Here is an 18166-nt window from a genome sequence, read left to right on the forward strand (position 1 = left end):
CCCTATAATATTTTGCACTGCAGAAGGCACACATTTTTGTTGGAAGGAGGGAAGGAAAGAGGGAAAGAAGGAGGGAGGGACTGTAGGTCTAGGAGAGTCCAGAGGAGCGACTTAGAGCTTGCAGCTGGACTAATAAGGGCAGGCTTCCTGGCAGAGGTAACCTGTGAAGGGCTTTGAAGGAGGAGTACCCTGAGAGGATCTTTGGAGCGTAAGCGTTCCTGGAAACTGTGCTTTACAGTTCTAGGTCCCTGCAGCATGTCAGGGGCTAAGGTTATAGCAGGTGCTATCCCCATGTCCTCACCCTCTCTTCTTGTCCTCAGCCTCCCAGCAATTCTATGATTTGGGGATTCATTTTTTTTTTGGAAAAGAATACAGATATATCTTACTTTTGCAAGTTTTACAAAATATACTGAAAACATACCCCCAGGTGAGTGCATTGCCGGGGCCCCTCTCAGGACCCCGAGGCTTAAGTCTCATTAGCTTCCAGTAGCAGGGCTCTGCCTGCAGGAGCCCTCCCCCTCCGCCTGGGCTGGAAGGGGAGGGCAGAGGCTGTTAAAGGCTTTACGGGCCAAGAGTCAAGCTGACCTGAAATGCAAAGGCATCCTTGACCAGAGCCTCCCCAGACAAGAAGCTGGACCTGTATCTCAGGAAGATCTGAAAGGAGAAAACAAAACATGGAGGCTGCAGGACTAGTCCGCCCAGGTCATGGGCTTTACAGGGGCCAGGGCACCACGTGTGTCATTAAAGCCACACTCATGGGCACCTGCTCCTTCCAAGCACGTCCTCCAGAAGAGACACATTTTCAATAAATTGTAAAGAAATACTCAGAGATGAGAGTTGTTAGGACAAGAACGATAAAGAAGAGACAAAGGAGGAAGCAAACAGTGAGCTGCCTGGAGAAGGCTGTCAAAGGTGGTGCCCGCTGTGTCTGCTCACTCCCCTCCCCACCGATGTCACCATCCCGGGCTCCTGGCCTTGGTGTTGCAATCTGGCTATGCTTCTACAAGAGACCTGTATTTAGGACCAGAACAAGCACTGTGACTGCAGGGCCAAGTCACTTCAGTTGTCCAGGCCTCAGTGCTCTCATCTATAAAATGAGGGGTGTGCCCAGAGCAGCCACTGTCTTTTCCTGCACGACACCCATGCAGATACCCTTGGCGTGCCCCTCCTTCTCCCTGTAGAGAGCACATGGAAATTTGAGATGGTGAGAGAGGGGTGAGTATAGGATCAACCTTGCGTCCTTGATAATTTATATTTTAAAAAGTAAATCATGGGACTTCCCTGGTGGTCCAGTGGGTAAGATTCCGCACTCCCAATGCAGGGGACCCGGGTTCGATCCCTGGTCAGGAAACTAGATCCCACATGGCGCACTAAGAGTTTGCATGCCGCAACTAAGAGTCTGCATGCTGCAACTAAGAAGTCTGCATGCCATAACTAAAGATGCTGCATGCTGCAACTAAGACCCTGCACAACATAAATAAATAAATAAAAGATAAATAAATATGAAACATACTTATAAAGAAAAAAGTAAACCATTATTGCCCAATGATGTGAAGTAACTTAATGACACTCAAGAATGGTTAAAATGAAAACAAAAAGGTTAAAATGCTAAATTTTGTGTTATGTGTACTCATCACAATAAAAAAAATGGAATTAAAAAAGTATAACTTCAACAAAATGATTTTTTTTTTTTTTTTTTTTGGCGGTACGCGGGCCTCTCACTGCTGTGGCCTCTCCCGTCGTGGAGCACAGGCTCTGGACGTGCAAGCCCAGCCGCTCCGCAGCATGTGGGATCTTCCCGGACCGGGGCACGAACCTGCGTCCCCTGCATCGGCAGGCGGACTCTCAACCACTGAGCCACCAGGGAAGCCCAAACTGAATATTATTTTTAAACACACATATACACATACAAAGTAAATCATTTGCAATTTTTAAAGCACTTTTGACTATTATAAGTTCCTTTTGTTATGACCACTGAGGGCCACATGCCTTGTGGGCTTTCCCACAAGGAACCTACCTGTTTTGAGATTCTCTTCCACATCAGACCCAGCCTCTGAAAGGACTGCTCTGTCTGGGCAGGTGGCACCAGGCCTGAGAGAAGTAGCAGCTGCAATGCTCAGCCCCCAGTTGCCCAGCTGGTCTGGGCCCCATACACACCCACCATCCTGGTCACGGTCCCTCTCTATGTCCTCACAGCCCACCTCCCTCCAGCAGAGAGGCTTCTCCTCCATTCCCTGGAAACCCAACACGCCCTGGGCAACTGCACCCCATGTACACACCTGGAGCTGGTCGCCCAGCCACTGAAATGCAATAAATCCTGGTTCTGTTCTGATGACGAAGAGTCCAAGTGCAAACTGTAGTACAAGACCCCAGGACACAGCCCGCCAGGATACCTGCCACCCGATAGAAAGGTCCTGGTGAGCTCAGCTCCTCGGGAGTTCCACAGGGAACAGTTGGGTGAGGGCAGAGGGCACAGCACTGCTAAGGGGCTATGGGAGATTTGGCCAGTCTGTAGGATGAGGGCTGGACCCAGCCAGAGCTCTGGGCCAGTTGCCAATGGTTACATTCCCCATGAAGTTCAGAATAGGCCACACTTGGCAGCAATGCACCTGGGAAGTGGGCAGGGGTAGGGCAAGATCTAACCAAGGACCAGCCTGGAGTGTGCCATGGCACTTGGTCCTGGGTCATCACGGGGTAGGTGGAGCTGGAGTTGTGGCATCAGTGTCCGGCTTCCATGTAACTTTTGTCTGTCTGGATCCTCCCCCATTCCTCCTATATAGTCAGGGCTCCCAGCCACTCTGACCCCACTCTCTCTCCCTCAGTGCACTCTCCCCACCCCCAGCAGAAGGGAGCTGGACTCCTAAGGGCTGCTGCTACCTCTCAGCATTTAATGACTCCTTAGCAGTGATCCCTACACCCAGGTGTGCATCAGGATCTCTGGGAGGCTTGGCTGGAGTCTGGGGGAAGGTGTTAACCACACTGTGAAATGGTGGGGGGGGGGGACCTGATATCAGAGAGGGAAGGGGCTGCAGCCCACTCTGGACCTGATAGCTAAGCACTCATTGCGCAGTGATGCTTTGAGAAGGCAAAGAGGAGGCAGATGAACATGCAGATTCCTCCGAAGGACACCAGTTGCTCAGGCCGCTGAGAGGTGTCCAGAACCAGCCATAGGATCAGGGCCAGGAAAGCAGCAAGGGCTAGAAAGGGCTCCCTGCGGGAGAGGGGCAGAAAGTCATCACTGTCAGCATCTCCTCACCCCCACACAATAGCACCCAGGGCCCCAGAGAAAGGGTACTCAGGGCTGGTGAGGGCAGAGAGAGAACGCTGTGTAACCTCAGACAGGCCACATAGCCTCTCTGAGTCTAGTTTCCTCATTGGGTAAACAAAGCCAAAGACACCCCATTTCTCAAGGTTGCCGAGAGGACTAAATCAGAGGATGTGTGCACTCAGCTTAGCATGGTGCCGAGCACATGGCCCCATCGAGAGGCAGGAATTCTCAAAGCTGCAATGATGCTCAGCTCAGCCCAGCCTCTGACCTTGCCAGGGTGAGGTGGGGCCTGTGTGGGCTAGAACTCAGCACCATGGACCATGGGCTCTGCTCCCCCAAAGCCCAGAAGCAGTAGTGTCAGTCTGGAATGCAGAGTTGAGCACCTGAGAGCTAGGGCTGGATGCAACTTTTACAGCAACACCTCCCTCCCTGGGGCTGGGATTTGCTTGTCCAGGAGGCAGCCTGAAATGTTCAAGAGCCCAGGTCTGGGTACTGGGTGAACAAGGTCTAGCCCCGACCCAGTCTCCAACTCACTGGGTACTATAACCACAGATAAGGTTCACTGAGCACCTATTATGTGCCAGGAACTATGCTGGGTGCTGAGAGACTTCCAGTAACTGTCCTCATCTTAGAGATGAAGAAACGGAGGCCCAGGAAGTTAAATGACTTGCCCACAGCTGCCCATCTAGAAAGTAGAAAAGCTGAGATCTTAGCCCAGGCACTCTGGCAGCAAATCTATTCCCTTAACTAGTTCTGTACACCGTCACCAGCCGGAAAGAGGAGGACCCAGGACCTGAAATCCATCAGGCTAACCCCAGAGTTGACTGTTTATTTTTGGTGTGTCTCCCAAACTCCTATCATCCCAGTTCCATTGGCACGATTTCTGCCCTGTCTCTGTGCCACCTGTACTATTTTCCTTGAAGTTAACTCATTTTATAAAAACTGAAATGCATGTTTGGGGTTTTATTTTTTTTTTGGAAGGGGGTTGTTTTTAATAGCTTTATTAGAGATATGTTTTTTTAACTTTTTATTTTATATTGGCATATAGCCGATTAACAGTGTTGTGATAGTTTCAGGTGCACAGCAGAGCGACTCAGCCATACATATACATGTATCCTTTCTCCCCCAGACTCCCCTTCCATCCAGGCTGCCACATAACATTGAGCAGAGTTCCCTGTGCTACGCAGTAGGTCCTTGTTGGTTATCCTTTTTAAATATAGCAGTGTGTACATGTCAATCCCAAACTCCTTAACTATCCCTTCCCTCCACCCTTCCCCACCTGGTATTAGAGGTATGATTGACATAATAAATAGAACATGTTGAAAGTGTATAATTTGATAGTTTCGACATATGTATACACCATGAAACCATCACCACTATCACAGTGAGCGTATTATATCCATCACCCTCAAAAGCTTCTTCATACTCCTTTGTAATTCCTTCCCTCATCCCCAGGCAGCAAATGATCTGTTTTCTGTCACTAGGTGAGTTTGCAATTTCTAGGATTTCATAGGAATGGAATCATACAGTACATATTTTTTTGTCTGACTTCTTTCACTTAGCGTAATTATTTTATTTTGAGATTCATCCATGTTTTTGCATGCATTCATTTCTTTGTATTGCTGAGTAGTATTCCATTGTGTGGATATACCACAGTTGGCTTATACATTCACCTGTTGATGAACATTTAGGTTGTTTCCGGTTTGGGGCTATTGCGGATAAAGGTGCTATGAACATTCAAACATTCATGTGCAAGTCTTTATGTGGAAGTACGCTTTCTTTTCTCACTATAAGTGGAATGGGTGACTCATATGGTAGATCTAACTTTTTAGGAGACTGCCAAACTGTTTTCCAAAGTCATTTTACATTTTTCCATTCCCACCAGCAGTATGTAAACGTTCCAGTTCCTCCGCATCTTTGCCAACATGGTTGGTATGGTTACTCATTTGAATTCTAGTCATTCTAGCAGACATACAGCAGTATCTCTTTGTGGTTTTAATTTGCATTTCCCTAATGACTAACGATGTTGAGCATTTTTCCATGTGTTTATTTGCCACTTATATATCTTCTTTAACTAAACATCTGTTAAAATATTGAGCCCACCCTTAAACTGGGTTTTCTTATTTTTCAGTTTTGAGAGTTCTTAATACATTCTGGATGCAAGTCCTTTGTTAAGTATGTGACTTTCAAAGCTTCTCTCCTAATCATAGCTTACGTTTTTTATTCTCTTAACCAAGTCTTTTTGAAGAGCAAAAGTCCTGAATTCTGATGAAGTTTAATTTATCATTTAAAAAAATGGATTGTGATTTTGGTTCTGTATCTAAAAAATTTACTTAACTCAAGGTCGCAAAGATTTTCTCCTACGTTTTCTTACAGTAGTTTTATAGCTTCAGGCTTTACATTTAGGTTTATGATCTATTTTCAGTTAATTTTTTAATATAATGTGAGGCATAGATCAAAGTTCCTTTGTTTCTCTCTCCTCCTCCTATTCTTCTCCTCCTTCTTATTCTACATATGGATATCCTATTGTTCTAGAAGAATTTGTTGAGATGATTATTATTTCTTCACTGAATTGTCTTAGCACCCCTGTCAAAAATCAATTGGTTATATATACGTAGGTCTATTTCTGTACTCTCTATTCTATTCCATTGATCTATTTGTCTGTCTTGATGCCAATACCACATTGTCTTGATTACTGTAGCTTTATAATAAGTCTTAAAGACAGGTAGTGTAAATTCATCAACTTTGTTCATCTTTTTCAAAGTCGTTTTGGTTATTCTAGGTTCTTCGCATTTCCATATGAATTCTAGAATCATGTTTTGATTCCTATCCCAAAAGTCTGCTAGAATTTTGATTGAATACTCTTAGAATCTATAGATTAATTTGAGGAGAATTGATATATTAAAAATATTGACTCTTTCAATCCATGAACTTGATATTTTGCTCCATTTATTTGTCTTTAATTTCTCTCAGCAATGTTTTGTAGTTTTCCATGCACAGGTTTGCAGGTCTTTTGTCAGATTTATCCTTAAGTATTACATATGTTTTATGCTATTCTAAATAACATTTATAATTTTAATTTATGATTGTTTGTTGTTAGTATATAGAAATACTTTTGTTTTTTGTATGTTGAGCTTGTATCCTTCAAACTTGCTAAACTCACTTATTAGTTACACTAGTTTTTTGGTAGATTCCATAGGATTTTCTATGTAGACAATCCTGTTGTCTGTGAATAAAGACAGCTTTACTTCTTCCTTTCTAATCTACATGCCTTTTATTTCTTTTTCCTACCCGACTGCACAAGCTAGAACCTCCAGTACAATGCTGAATAAAAGTGGTGAGAATGGACATTCCTACCTTGTTCTTGATTTCAGTGGGTAAGCACTCAGTCTTTCCCGGTTAAGTATGAGGTTAGCTGTAGATTTTTGGTAGCTGGTCTTTATCAGATTGGGGACGTTCCCTTCTATTCCTAGTTTGCTCAGAATTTTTATCAGAAACGGGAGTGGAATTTTGTCAAATGCTTTCTCTGATTATGATGTGCTTTGGTGTGGTTTTCTTCGTGTTTCTTGTGCTGTAGGTTTGTAGAGTTTCTTGGATGTCTGGGTTTATAATTTTCATCAGATTTGGAATTTCTTGGACATAATTTCTTCAAGTATTTTTTCTTCCCTCCTTCTCCTTTGGAGATTTCAATTACTTGTCTGTCTGCCTACTTAATGTGCCATGGTTAACTGATGCTCTGTTTGACTCTTTCAAGTTTTTAAAAAATTTGTTAGGTAGAGCCTGAGCAGCGTTTATTCTGTGGTTAATTTTTCCCTATTACTGACCCAAGATCTTTCTTAGTACTCTAAACAATATCTGGTGAATCATGAGGTTTTCCACTCTGACTACTGAGAGCAAACACTACTCCTAACCCCGTGTGATCTCTGGGCACTGTTCTCTAATCCTTTTCAGTGGTTCTTCTCTAGGCCTTGCATAGTTTCCTCATACGCATTCCCTGATCAGAACTCAGTTGAATACTGGAGGAGAACCCTCTGCAGATCCCGGGAACAGATCTCTCCCCTCTGGTACTCTGCATTGTGAACTCTAGTCACCTTGGCTTTCCTGAAGTCCAAGCTCTGTCTTTTCAACTCAGGAAATCTACTGGCCCCACCTTAATGCCTCTTTCCTGCACTGCGGCCTGGAAACCCCCTCAATGCAGTAAGTTGGGGCAATCATAGAGCTCATCTCATTTGTTTCCTATTTCTCAAGGATCACTGTCCTTTGTTGCCTGATGCCCAATTTCTTAAGAGCCATATACTATTTGTTCTGGATTTTTAGTTGCTTCAAGCGAGAGGATAAACCTGGTCTCTGTTACTCCATCTTGACCTGATTTTGGAAGCCAAAATCAAATGCATGTATTTTAAAAACAGTTTATTGAGACAAAATTCACATACTATACAATTTTCCCATTTAAAGAGTATGGTTCAGGGCTTCCCTGGTGGTGCAGTGGTTAAGAATCCGCCTGCCAATGCAGGGGACACGGGTTTGAGCCCTGGTCCAGGAAGATCCCACAGGCCGCAGAGCAACTAAGCCTGTGTGCCACAGCTACTGAGCCTGCGCTCTAGAGCCCACGAGCCACAACTACTGAAGCCCGCGTGCCACAACTACTGAAGCCCATGCACCTAGAGCCCAGGCTCTGCAACAAGAGAAGCCACCGCAATGAGAAGCCTGAACACCGCAACGAAGAGTAGCCCCTGCTCGCTGCAACTAGAGAGAAAGCCTGGGTGCAGCAACAAAGACCCAACGCAGCCAAAAATGAAAATTAATTAATTAATTTTTAAAAAAAGAGTATGGTTCAATGGTTTTTAGTATATTTACAGGGTTGTACAACCGTCACTGCAATCAACTTTAGAACATTTTCATCAGCCCAAAGAGAAACCCCACACCTCTACTCACCACCCCCATCTTCCCATCCCCCTCCAGCCCTAGTCAGTCACTAATCGGCACTTCCCTGGTGGTGCTGTGGTTAAGACTCCGAGCTCCCAATGCAGGGGGCCGGGGTTCAATCCCTGGTCAGGGAACTAGATCCCACATGCATGAGCAACTAAGAGTTCATATGCCACAACTAAGGAGCCCATGAGCCGCAGCTAAGGAGCACACCTCCCGCAACTAAGACCCAGCACAACCAAATAAATAAATAAATATTTTTAAAAAAATCACTACTCTACTCTCTGTCTCTATAGATTTTCCTATTCTGGACATTTCATATAAATGGAATCCTACAGTATATGGTTCTTTGTGACTGGTGTCTTTTACTTAGCATAATGTTTTCAAACTTTGTCATTATTGTAGCATTTATCAGTACTACCTTCTTTTTATGACCAAATAATATTCCATTATATGTATAGACACAATTTATTCAGCCATTTAATGGTTGATGGGCATTTGGATTGTTTCCACTTTGGCTATTACGAATAATGATGCTATGATCATTTGCATATAAGTTTTTGGATATATGTTTTCATTTCTCTTAGGTATATACCTAAGAGTGGAAATGCTGGGTATGGTAACTCCACGTATAACATTTCGAGGAACTGACATTGTTTTCTATTGCAGCTGCATCATCTTACATTTCTTTCAGGAGTGTTATGAGGGTTTCAAATTTTTTCGCATCTTTGCCAACTCTTGCTATCATTTATCTTTTTTGTTATAGCCATCCTAGTAGATGGGAAGTGGTATCTTGCTGTGATTTTTTTTTTTTGGTATATAATTTGCAAATATTTTCTCCCATTCTGTGGGTTGTCTTTTCACTTTGTTGATGGTGTCCTCTGAATCAAAACATTTTAGTTTTGATATAGTCTAGTTTATCTGCATGTATTTTTCTTTTTTTCCTTGGCCATGCCATACAGCTTGCAGGATCTCAGTTCCCCAACTGGGGACTGAACCTGGGGCCATGGCGGTGAAAGCACCAAATCCTAACCACTAGACCACCAAGGAACTCCCTACCTGCATATGTTTTTTTAAAGGAAACTTTATAACAATACCTCAAATGGAAAACCAGTATCAGTGATTTGTCATAAACAGAAGATGACTGTAAAAATAAATCCTTTTATAAATCTATTTAATAAAGAGAAGGTAAATGTAAAAACAAATCTATGTATAAATAAAACTAAAACTTTGTTTATAGGCTGGCTCGAAGCATTTTGCTGTGGTGCGGGGGTCTTACTTTGGGAAACACCATTATGCCCTGCACCTGCCTGGCTTACTCATTGATTATCTTTGGGCACCAGTTTCTTCATCAACAAAAAAAGAGTACCTTTTTTAAGCCATAGAAACATTTTTTTCCAGCTAATTTTTTCTTTTTTTTGCAAACCTGTTTATAAAACAGATAAAATAGAGCTGTCTGCTTGAAATGGAGACTGGGAGGCAGGGTGTCTGATGTTCCCCTCTCCAATCTCCCTCACCTGCCCTATGGTACATCCAAGGTTTCCAGAGCTCTAAGGAACCCAGTTTAAAAACCAGGGGATCCCAAACTGTTGTTCAGGAACATGGCCGGCTACATCAGAATCCCCTGGTGGCTAACTAAAAACATTAACTAAAGGGAAAATAATTTCAATAAGAATAGATACATGTATATGTTTAACTGAATCACTTTGCTGTACACCTGAAACTATCATAGCATTGTTAATCAACTATACTCCAATATAAAATAAAAAGTTAAAAAAAATATTGATTCCTGGACCTCAATTCAGACTGCTGAATCAGACTCCAGGGGTGGTCCCCTGCGGCTGTATGTCTCATGCATGCTCCAGGTGATCTGATAGGAGGCACTGATATGGGTCCTCCCTGCTTGAATGGGCTGGGATATCTGAATTTAGGAAACTGTTGATTCCTGTCCTCAGGTATCATAGGCACCTGTTTTAACTGGAGCAGAGAATCAGGTGGGAACTGGCAAAATGCCACAAAGATGGCACAAAGATGCCTCTGAAGCCACCCAGCAACACCTGCTCCGGGGCTCCCAGGAGGCGGGCAAGTAACATGTGCTCTCCATGGCCCAGGAGCCCTCTGGTGCGACAAGGACAAAGGACCTCCCCACCCAGCCCTGGCTGTGACCCCGCAGCTGACTCAGCGGCCCTCTGCCAATGTGCCTGCCCACCCCCATACTCCCCTGGGGCCTCACTTACCTCTTAAACCAGAGGTTTGGGCTGGGATGCCCCAGAGGCTTGACACACCTCAGCAGCTTTGGCCCCAGCAGCCTCTTCAGCAGGCTGTGGGCCAGGAAGACGAGGTCCACATGGGTGAGGACACCTCACCACACAGGTGAGGGCCCTCTGGAAATCCAGGAGGCAGGCCATCAGCAGGAAGGCAGCAAATGCTGGGAGTAGGTGGAGGATGAAACAGAGACGGGGTCATCCATAATGACACTGGCGTCTGCAGGACCCCGCAGCCCTATCCTCCAGCTCCACCTTATTCCAGCCAGAGCTCTCTGAGACTTAGTTTCTTCGTCTGGAAATGAGCACCATTGTCTCTGTTTTGTCAGAGGGTCATTATGAAGTTAATTGACAGAATGTGTGTAAAAGGGCTTTGAAAACTATAAAGTGCTGACCGCAGTGCTGAGGGAGATGTTTATGGAGGAGGCAAGACAGCATGAGTCTCTGAGCATCAACGGAGCGCCTGCTATGTTCCAGAGCCACACTAGGTTCCGAGGAGGACAGAGATGGATAAGTCAGTGGCTCCAGGAAGGCATTCACTTGTGTGTCAGGATCCCATTCTGAATATTCATCAGTGACCATTTTTCTTCCTGGAATTTCCTTTTCCCCCTTTGCCCTTCTCCCCATTTGAGCTGCTAGGCCAGTCTGTGCTATACCTCAAGAGAGGAATATGATAGCAGATAGCAGAGGGGTACTATCTCTCCCTGGCTTATGAATTTCAAGAGCCAGAGCCCTTGAAGAATGGAAAGGACTTATAACATTTCCATTGGATAAAAAATGTGGGATGGAACATTTTGAGTAAGCGTAATCCCTCCCCCTCCCCCTCTGCTGCCAAACTAGTTAGAGGATACCCGTGGGTCCCAGAGAAGAGGACTCTGAGCCAGGGGAGGTGGCAAAAGCCCAGGCATATTTGTGGCATTGCAAGCAAAGGCGTCCTGCCCCAGGGAGGCAGCAAAATGTCACGGAGAGGAATACGCGTGGAATGCATGGGCAGGCAGAAGGCTTCTAAGGTTCCGCACACCTCAGCAGGCACCGAAGCAGAGGAAATGATCTCTATGAGTGGCCCAGACAGAAAGGAGACCAGAACAGGCCCACGATGGAGATGGGGGTGTCTCCATGGCTACTTGCAGTGGCAGAGAACCCAGGACCAGTTGGGGAAGTGGACAGGTTAGCAGACCCTTGAGAACTGATCGTGGATAATCACCCCCAGGGACTCCTGAAGAAAGAGGTGAAGGCATATTCCACACTGACAGACGTTCAGTTCCTATCCCTCACTTGGAACAATGAAATTGAAATAGAAACTTTATTTTCCATAAGTCAAGTTATGAAAAATAAAGTTACTTTTCTCTGACGCAGAAGTTTGTGGGCTGGGACACCTGTATGGGGGTTAGTTAGAAGCACACAGGTGAGGCTCTGCAGGGCAGCGCCAGGGATGCAGGCATAGGGCTGTGGGAAGTCAAAGGAGGGGGAGCTGGTGGGAGACAGGCACCAAGGTCAGCACGATTTATAGCACTGCCAGAATTACTCCTCACACCCATTTCACGGGTCGGTACTGTGGTGATCCCCATTTAGAGATGAGAAGTGAAGTGACTCACACAGGGAGGAAATTGGACTGGAATTCCAACCTGGGTCTGTCTGCGGCCAGCAGGGACCAGCACACTGTGTAGGAGAGAGGGCTGTGTGGACAAGTCCTCCAGGCAGGACACGGGAGAGACATGTATTAGGAAGTATTTTCATCCTTCTAGGATCCATTCACCTCTCCAGTGATAGGATTTTCTGTTCCTTTTGGGCACCCCTCCCTACTCTTAGCCCATGTGGTCCCGCGGTGTCTGACCCACTTCAGGGGTGGGAGCCCACAGCATCCCCTGGGCCCAGGGATGGGCACATGACCCGAGCTAGGCCTATCAAAGGCCTCCAGGGACCTGGCTGGAAATATGGGCAAGAGGTACACTCTTCTGAGATTGGGGACGCTGAGGCCCTCCCTGTCAGTCAGCCATGGAGAAAGCCCACCTAAGGCGAGGAAGCTATTGCTATGGCTCAGACTAAGTGCTGAGAGCATGAGCTTCATTTCTCTACCACACCTACTTCAGGAAGTACGTGAAGAGCCTTGCCATAGAAGACGTGATACAACAAAGATATCAAAGAGCTGGAGGGAATCAAAATCCCAAACATGGAGAAAGTAAGGGAGGATTTAATGATTGAGACTGAGTTCCTGACAGCCAAGACAAAAGTGGAAATAGGACATGGTAGGTCATTTCCATTATCTGCTAGAAGGAATGCAATCATTTCTTCAAGAGAAACAAATCTGAGTCTGAGTGAAGGTGGACACAAGGGGAACCAAGACGGCCCTGCTCAGCTCCTGCCAAAGGAAGACTTCGTGGTGTCTGACATCTTGAGGAGGAAGCTGCCAGGGCCATGAACCAGCCCCATCGCAGCAGGGCATCCTGCTTTTGATTTCATCATGAAGACTGGGGCCCCTGCTGTCATGCCTCCATGTCCTCTCCCCTGTGTAGTCCCCACGAAGGCCTCTGCATCCACACCCACCTCCCCTGTCGATCTCCCACCTTCCAAGCCAAATCGAGCCTCCAGCTGTGAGGACCCGCCTCTCCGCCTGGGCCCTGGACCCCTCCTTCCCCGTGCCCAGGGGACCTTGCTCCACCGGTCATCTCCACCTCCTTGCTCTTCCCCCTCTTTCTACAAACTCCCTGCCTCAGCTCAGAAACACAGTCAAAGTGTCTCTCTTCACAAACACACCCCCTTCCTTGACACTGCCGCAGCCTTCCTTTAATATTCCCGCCCAGTTCTCATTAAAAAATTTCTCACAAGAGCTGTCTAGACTTACTGTCTACACTGTCTCTCCTCCTGTTCGCCATCCAGCTTTTGCAAGTCCACCCTAAGTCACCATGACTTCCTTGTCCCTAAATCCCACGGACACTGCTCCATCCTTGGCCCGCTGGTCCCCTTACCGCAGAGATGTTGGTGATCTTCTCCTCCTTCTTGAAACCCTTTGCTCCCTGGGCTTCTGCACCGACTCTGCTCCTGGTGTCCTGCTGCTGCCCCCACCTGCACGCCTTCTCAGGCTGTCTCAGGACTCCTCTCCCTCTCTAATTCCTTCCGTGTGGCCGGTCCCCAGGTTTCCATCTGCGAACCACCTCTCAATTCGTTCTCCATGCACCGCTGGGAAACCTCTTCTCCTCCTGGAGGGCCTGGCAGCGGTTACCTCCAACACACTGTCCGAAACAACTCGCCATCCCCCTCCCTGCTGAGATCCCCTCCTCCACCCCTGTTCCCTGGCTCACCCAGCCCCTTGGTCCAAGCAGAACCCTGAGGCATCCTGGATTCCAGGGCCTCCTTCATCCTGCACAGGTGATCAGCTCCCAAGTCTGGCTGGTGTGGCTTCTCAAAGATTTCTCAGATCCGCCCCCTTCCATCCTCCAGCACTTCATCTTCTCCCATCTGGAACGTGGTCCTGAACATCTCCTTCTCCCGTCTTTCCTGCCTGCCTCTTCTGGGTTTCCACAATGTGAATCCAAACTTGACACTTCCCGGTTTAAATCCTTCAATGGCTCTCTCTGGCCTTGGAGGTAAAATCCAAGTTTCTCCAACTCCCTCCCAATACCTGGCCCCTTCTCATCCCTCCAGCCTCATCCTCTGGCACTCCCGGTCTAGAACTTTACCCTCCAGCCACACTTGAATGTTTATCAGCTGCCTGCCCACATACTGCAGGTTTTCACCTTTGCTTGTGTGTTCCTCGCCTTCTCACTCCTATTGTCCCTCCCCTTTTACCTGGTTAACTCCTGTTCAATCTGTGAGACTGGAATGTTACCTCCTCCTGGAAGTCCTCCCTGATCACCCCCACATCCTTCCTTGGTGCTCCCAGATGGCTCTCGGCATCATGTGGAAATATTTGTTCCCCTCTCCCTTACTGATCAGAGAGTACCTTGGGAACAAGATCTGGTCTGGTTCAATTCTCATTCCCCAGCTTCTGGAACAAGAGCTGGCCCTGAGTTGGTGCTCAACAAACCTTTGTTGAGTTATTGGGTAAGTGAATGACCCTGCCCTGAGACATGGATGGCTGGGGTGGAGGTGGCTGAAACCTGGGTGGTGGGAGCCATGGGGCTAAGCAGGAGTGTCTGTCTCCATGGTGGGGCTGGGCCCCAAGCTCACCAGTACATAGCAGGCCTGTGCAGATCCATCGAAGCAGCTGTGCGTGCTCCCTGCAGAAGCGTCTCACCCTCAGGGCTGGCTGCAGGCTCCTCCTGGGGAGAAGACCAGCAGGGTCTATGAGTGGCGCCCCTGACTCCCACCCCTGTGGGGATTCTCAACACCTCCAGGTAGAAGCCACTCAGGTACGTCCCCAGTAAAATGGCAACATGGGGCGAGCCAGGCACTGGCCTTGACATCCCACATGGTTACAGGGCAACCCTAGCCCAGAGCAAACTAAGGAATGGCTCAGGCCGTCCACTCCTTCCGGCCTCTGTCTGTACCAGCTGTGTCTCAGCCTGGAGGAGCACCACTACCCCAGGGATAATCCTGCCTCCAGGGTTTGGGAAGGAACCCACTGAGACAATAAGGAAGAACCTTACCAACATACAGAAATGCACAAAATACGATGGCTGCCTCCCCTCCCCTGTCCCATTTCCAACTGTCTGAGGAGCCACGTGGGGAGGCGCCCAGCTCTGCATTTACTCCTGTGGGACATTATCCTCCGAGTCAACAGCACCTCCCGGAGAGAGGAAGTGTGAACAGTCCACTGGCAGCCGTCACACAGCCCCACTGTCTTCCGGACCCGGTGCAAATGCCAATTCTTGTCGGGTCACTTGGTCACTTGTCTGTCCCTGGAGGAAAGGCTGGTACCTGAATACCTCTGAGGTCTCCCTGGCTGAGCACGTAGGAGATGCTCACTCACACTCATTCAGCCACCAGTCACTTTTTAAAGGAAACCCTCTCCCCTCTCTCTGTCCCCACCGCCCACCTCCTAAGTAAGGCATTTTTCCTCAGTCTCATCCCAAGGCAGACAGATGGAATCCGCAACCCCACCTGGCTGAATGCTTGAGACCGAGCAGGACCCTATGGGCCTTCTGGGCACAGAAGCCTATGTCCCCCATTTCTTGTTTGTAGGGAACAGACTCCAGCCTCCATGACCTTCCCTGAGTCCCAAAGGGCAGATTCAAACAGTTGTTAATCAGGGAAGGGAAGGGATGCAGAGACAAGGGAGGAACCGCTAAGTAACAATAGTGCAGCCTTGGGACAGGGTCCTGGGTCCCCTTCAAGGGAAACACATAACAACATCTTTGAGCTCTTTACAGAACTAAAACCCAACAGATGGGAAATGTCAGCGTTCTTCATTCCAGAAAAGACCACCTGAGCCCAGATTAAAGGAACCAGAGAAGCTCATCAAGAAGATTACCTGAGGGCTTCCCTGGTGGCGTAGTTGTTGAGAGTCCGCCTGCTGATGCAGGGGACGCGGGTTCGTGCCCCGGTCCGGGAGGATCCCACATGCCACGGAGCGGCTGGGCCCGTGAGCCATGGCCGCTGAGCCTGCGCATCCGGAACCTGTGCTCCACAACGGGAGAGGCCGCAGCAGTGAGAGGCCTGCGTACCGCAAAAAAAAAAAAAGAAGATTACCTGAAACAAAAGTAAAGGGGTGCAGGCCCTGCACACACCCTAGTCTTGTCAGCCACCCCACCCTTGAACCATTGCTATAAAACTCCTCACCAAATGCTCCTGGGTGGAGGGTTTTCGAGGGCGGGAGCCGGCTGTGTCTCCCTTTGCCTGGCAAAGCAATAAAGCTATGCTTTTCTACTTCACCCAAAACTCTGTCTCCGAGATTCGATTTGGCACTGGTGCGCAGAAGCCAAGTTTTGGGCAACACGCTCTCATCAGCTCAGGATCTGGCCAGTCAGGAACCGCCCCCCCCCCACCGCCCAGTAGGCCTGGGTGTCAGGAGGCCAAGCTCTAGGTTCGATTTGCTGCCTGTGTGACCTGGGTCCATCTCTCTCCCTCTCTGGGCTTCAGCCTCCCCATGTGAAAGGAGGGGCCTGGCCCAGTCTAGGGGCTTTCAAACTAAGCTTCAAGGTTCCCTGAGGTGTCCCAGAGACCGAATGGGGTAGAAGGCAGATGGGGAGTAAAGAGGGGACCAGGCTGGTTCAGGGCCCCCATCCAACTTCAACCAGAGCAGCCCCTCAGTATAAATTGGGGTCCCCCATGGGATTTTCATTCTGGCCGCTTCAAAGCAGATTGGGAACCTCTGGCCTGGCTCACCTCTGAGGCCGAGGTCAGCAGGACTCATCTGTTGGCTAAAACACGTTTACTCCTTTCTTTAGCAAAGGTCCAGTGAGCCCCTTCCCTGTCAGGAGGCCAGGTTCCCCACAGGGGCCTCCTCCCCGGGCCAGCCCACATCCTTCCTGGAGACGACCTACCACCCTGAGGAGGGCTCCGGGCCAGCCTTGCTCCCGCTGTCCCTGACTTCTGCAGGGCTTGAGTCACTGTGCCAGGGTCCCGGCCTTCCTCCTAAAGCCACCAGAGATGGACCGGAGTGTGCCTCCCGCCTCACGCGAGAATTACAGCTGGGGGCCTGGAGTGCGGAGAGACCCAGGCTGCCACCAGTGTGCCTACAGTCGCCTCGGGAGTGGACTGGGGACTTATCCTTTAATTTCTTATTTTTTTGGCTGTGTGGCGAGGCATGTGGGATCCTAGTTCCCCAACCAAGGATCGAACCCACGCCCCCCTCACCCCCCCCCCCCACAGTGGAAGCACAGAGTCTTAACCACTGGATGGCCAGGGAAGTACCTTCCTCCTTATCATTCAGATCACAGCTGAAATGTCACTTCCTGGGTGAGCCCCTCCCTGACCTTTCTGACGGGGGCAGGCTCTACTGGCATATGATAGGTGTGCACAGATGTTTAATGAGTGATTAAGGGGGCTGCTCTGTGTGGAGGAGGTCAACACACTGCGGGGGGTCATAAGTGTTCAAGCAAAGAGGTGAGGAGCAGGTGGCGGCGGGAGGAAGATGATGAACAAAGGCCCCTCTCACCAGGCGGGGCCAAACCAGCGTGGGGGAGGGGACAGGCCAGGCTTTCCAACAGCTCAGCCCCCATGTTCTCCAAACCACCAGCCGCTGATGTGAGAGAGCTGGCCTCTCTTAGGCTCGGTGTGTCGTCCTCCGTGCCCCAGACCTTGCAGCTGAAAGACAAAGTCAGGGCCCAAAGCTGAAAGGGGAGGCTAGGCAGGACCCAGATGAGGGGCTGGGCGAAGGGCAGAGGATGGAAGGGAGGAGGCGGGGAGCGGGGAGCAGTGGCCTGGCATAGCCTCTCCCGTCCCAGAGCTCAACCCTCATTGTGCCAGGGGCCCCAGTGACAGAGGAAGGCCCCCGCTCCCTGCACTCCTAAACCTGTGAGAGGCAAGTCCTTGTAAATCTGGGAGGTCAGGCTGAAACAGGGCAAGGTCTGCCCACTTCATAGAGAAGGAAAGGAAGGAATTATGTATAGCATGTGTATGTATATGAAAGGCGTTTTTCTGAAGACAGGGCTTAGCTTTCATCACTCACCGCAACAGGTTAAAACCACTGCCATTAAGTGATATTTTCATTGTATTACACTCTCCCATCTCTGAAAGATGGAGAGACAATATCCTGAAGACAACATTCCAGTCCCTGGATCCAACTATACCTGAAACCAGTACTACCCCTGGGCTTTTCAATTACAGG

At 48.5% G+C, this 18166-nt stretch overlaps 1 protein-coding gene across 1 annotated transcript in view; it reads right to left on the reverse strand.

The window, feature by feature from the left end:
- The window catches only part of SLC28A1 (solute carrier family 28 member 1), a 53966-nt gene that overhangs the window by 26434 nt on the left and 9366 nt on the right, over nt 1-18166 (reverse strand). The window contains 10 exon segments of the mRNA XM_060293422.1: nt 586-654; nt 2280-2393; nt 3058-3211; nt 10432-10553; nt 10555-10622; nt 14626-14717; nt 15434-15436; nt 16881-16948; nt 16951-16971; nt 17532-17643. Coding sequence (XP_060149405.1) covers nt 586-654; nt 2280-2393; nt 3058-3211; nt 10432-10553; nt 10555-10622; nt 14626-14717; nt 15434-15436; nt 16881-16948; nt 16951-16971; nt 17532-17643 — 823 coding nt within the window.

Source organism: Globicephala melas, chromosome 2 (genome assembly GCF_963455315.2).
Source record: "Globicephala melas chromosome 2, mGloMel1.2, whole genome shotgun sequence".
NCBI classification, from domain to species: Eukaryota; Metazoa; Chordata; class Mammalia; order Artiodactyla; family Delphinidae; genus Globicephala; species Globicephala melas.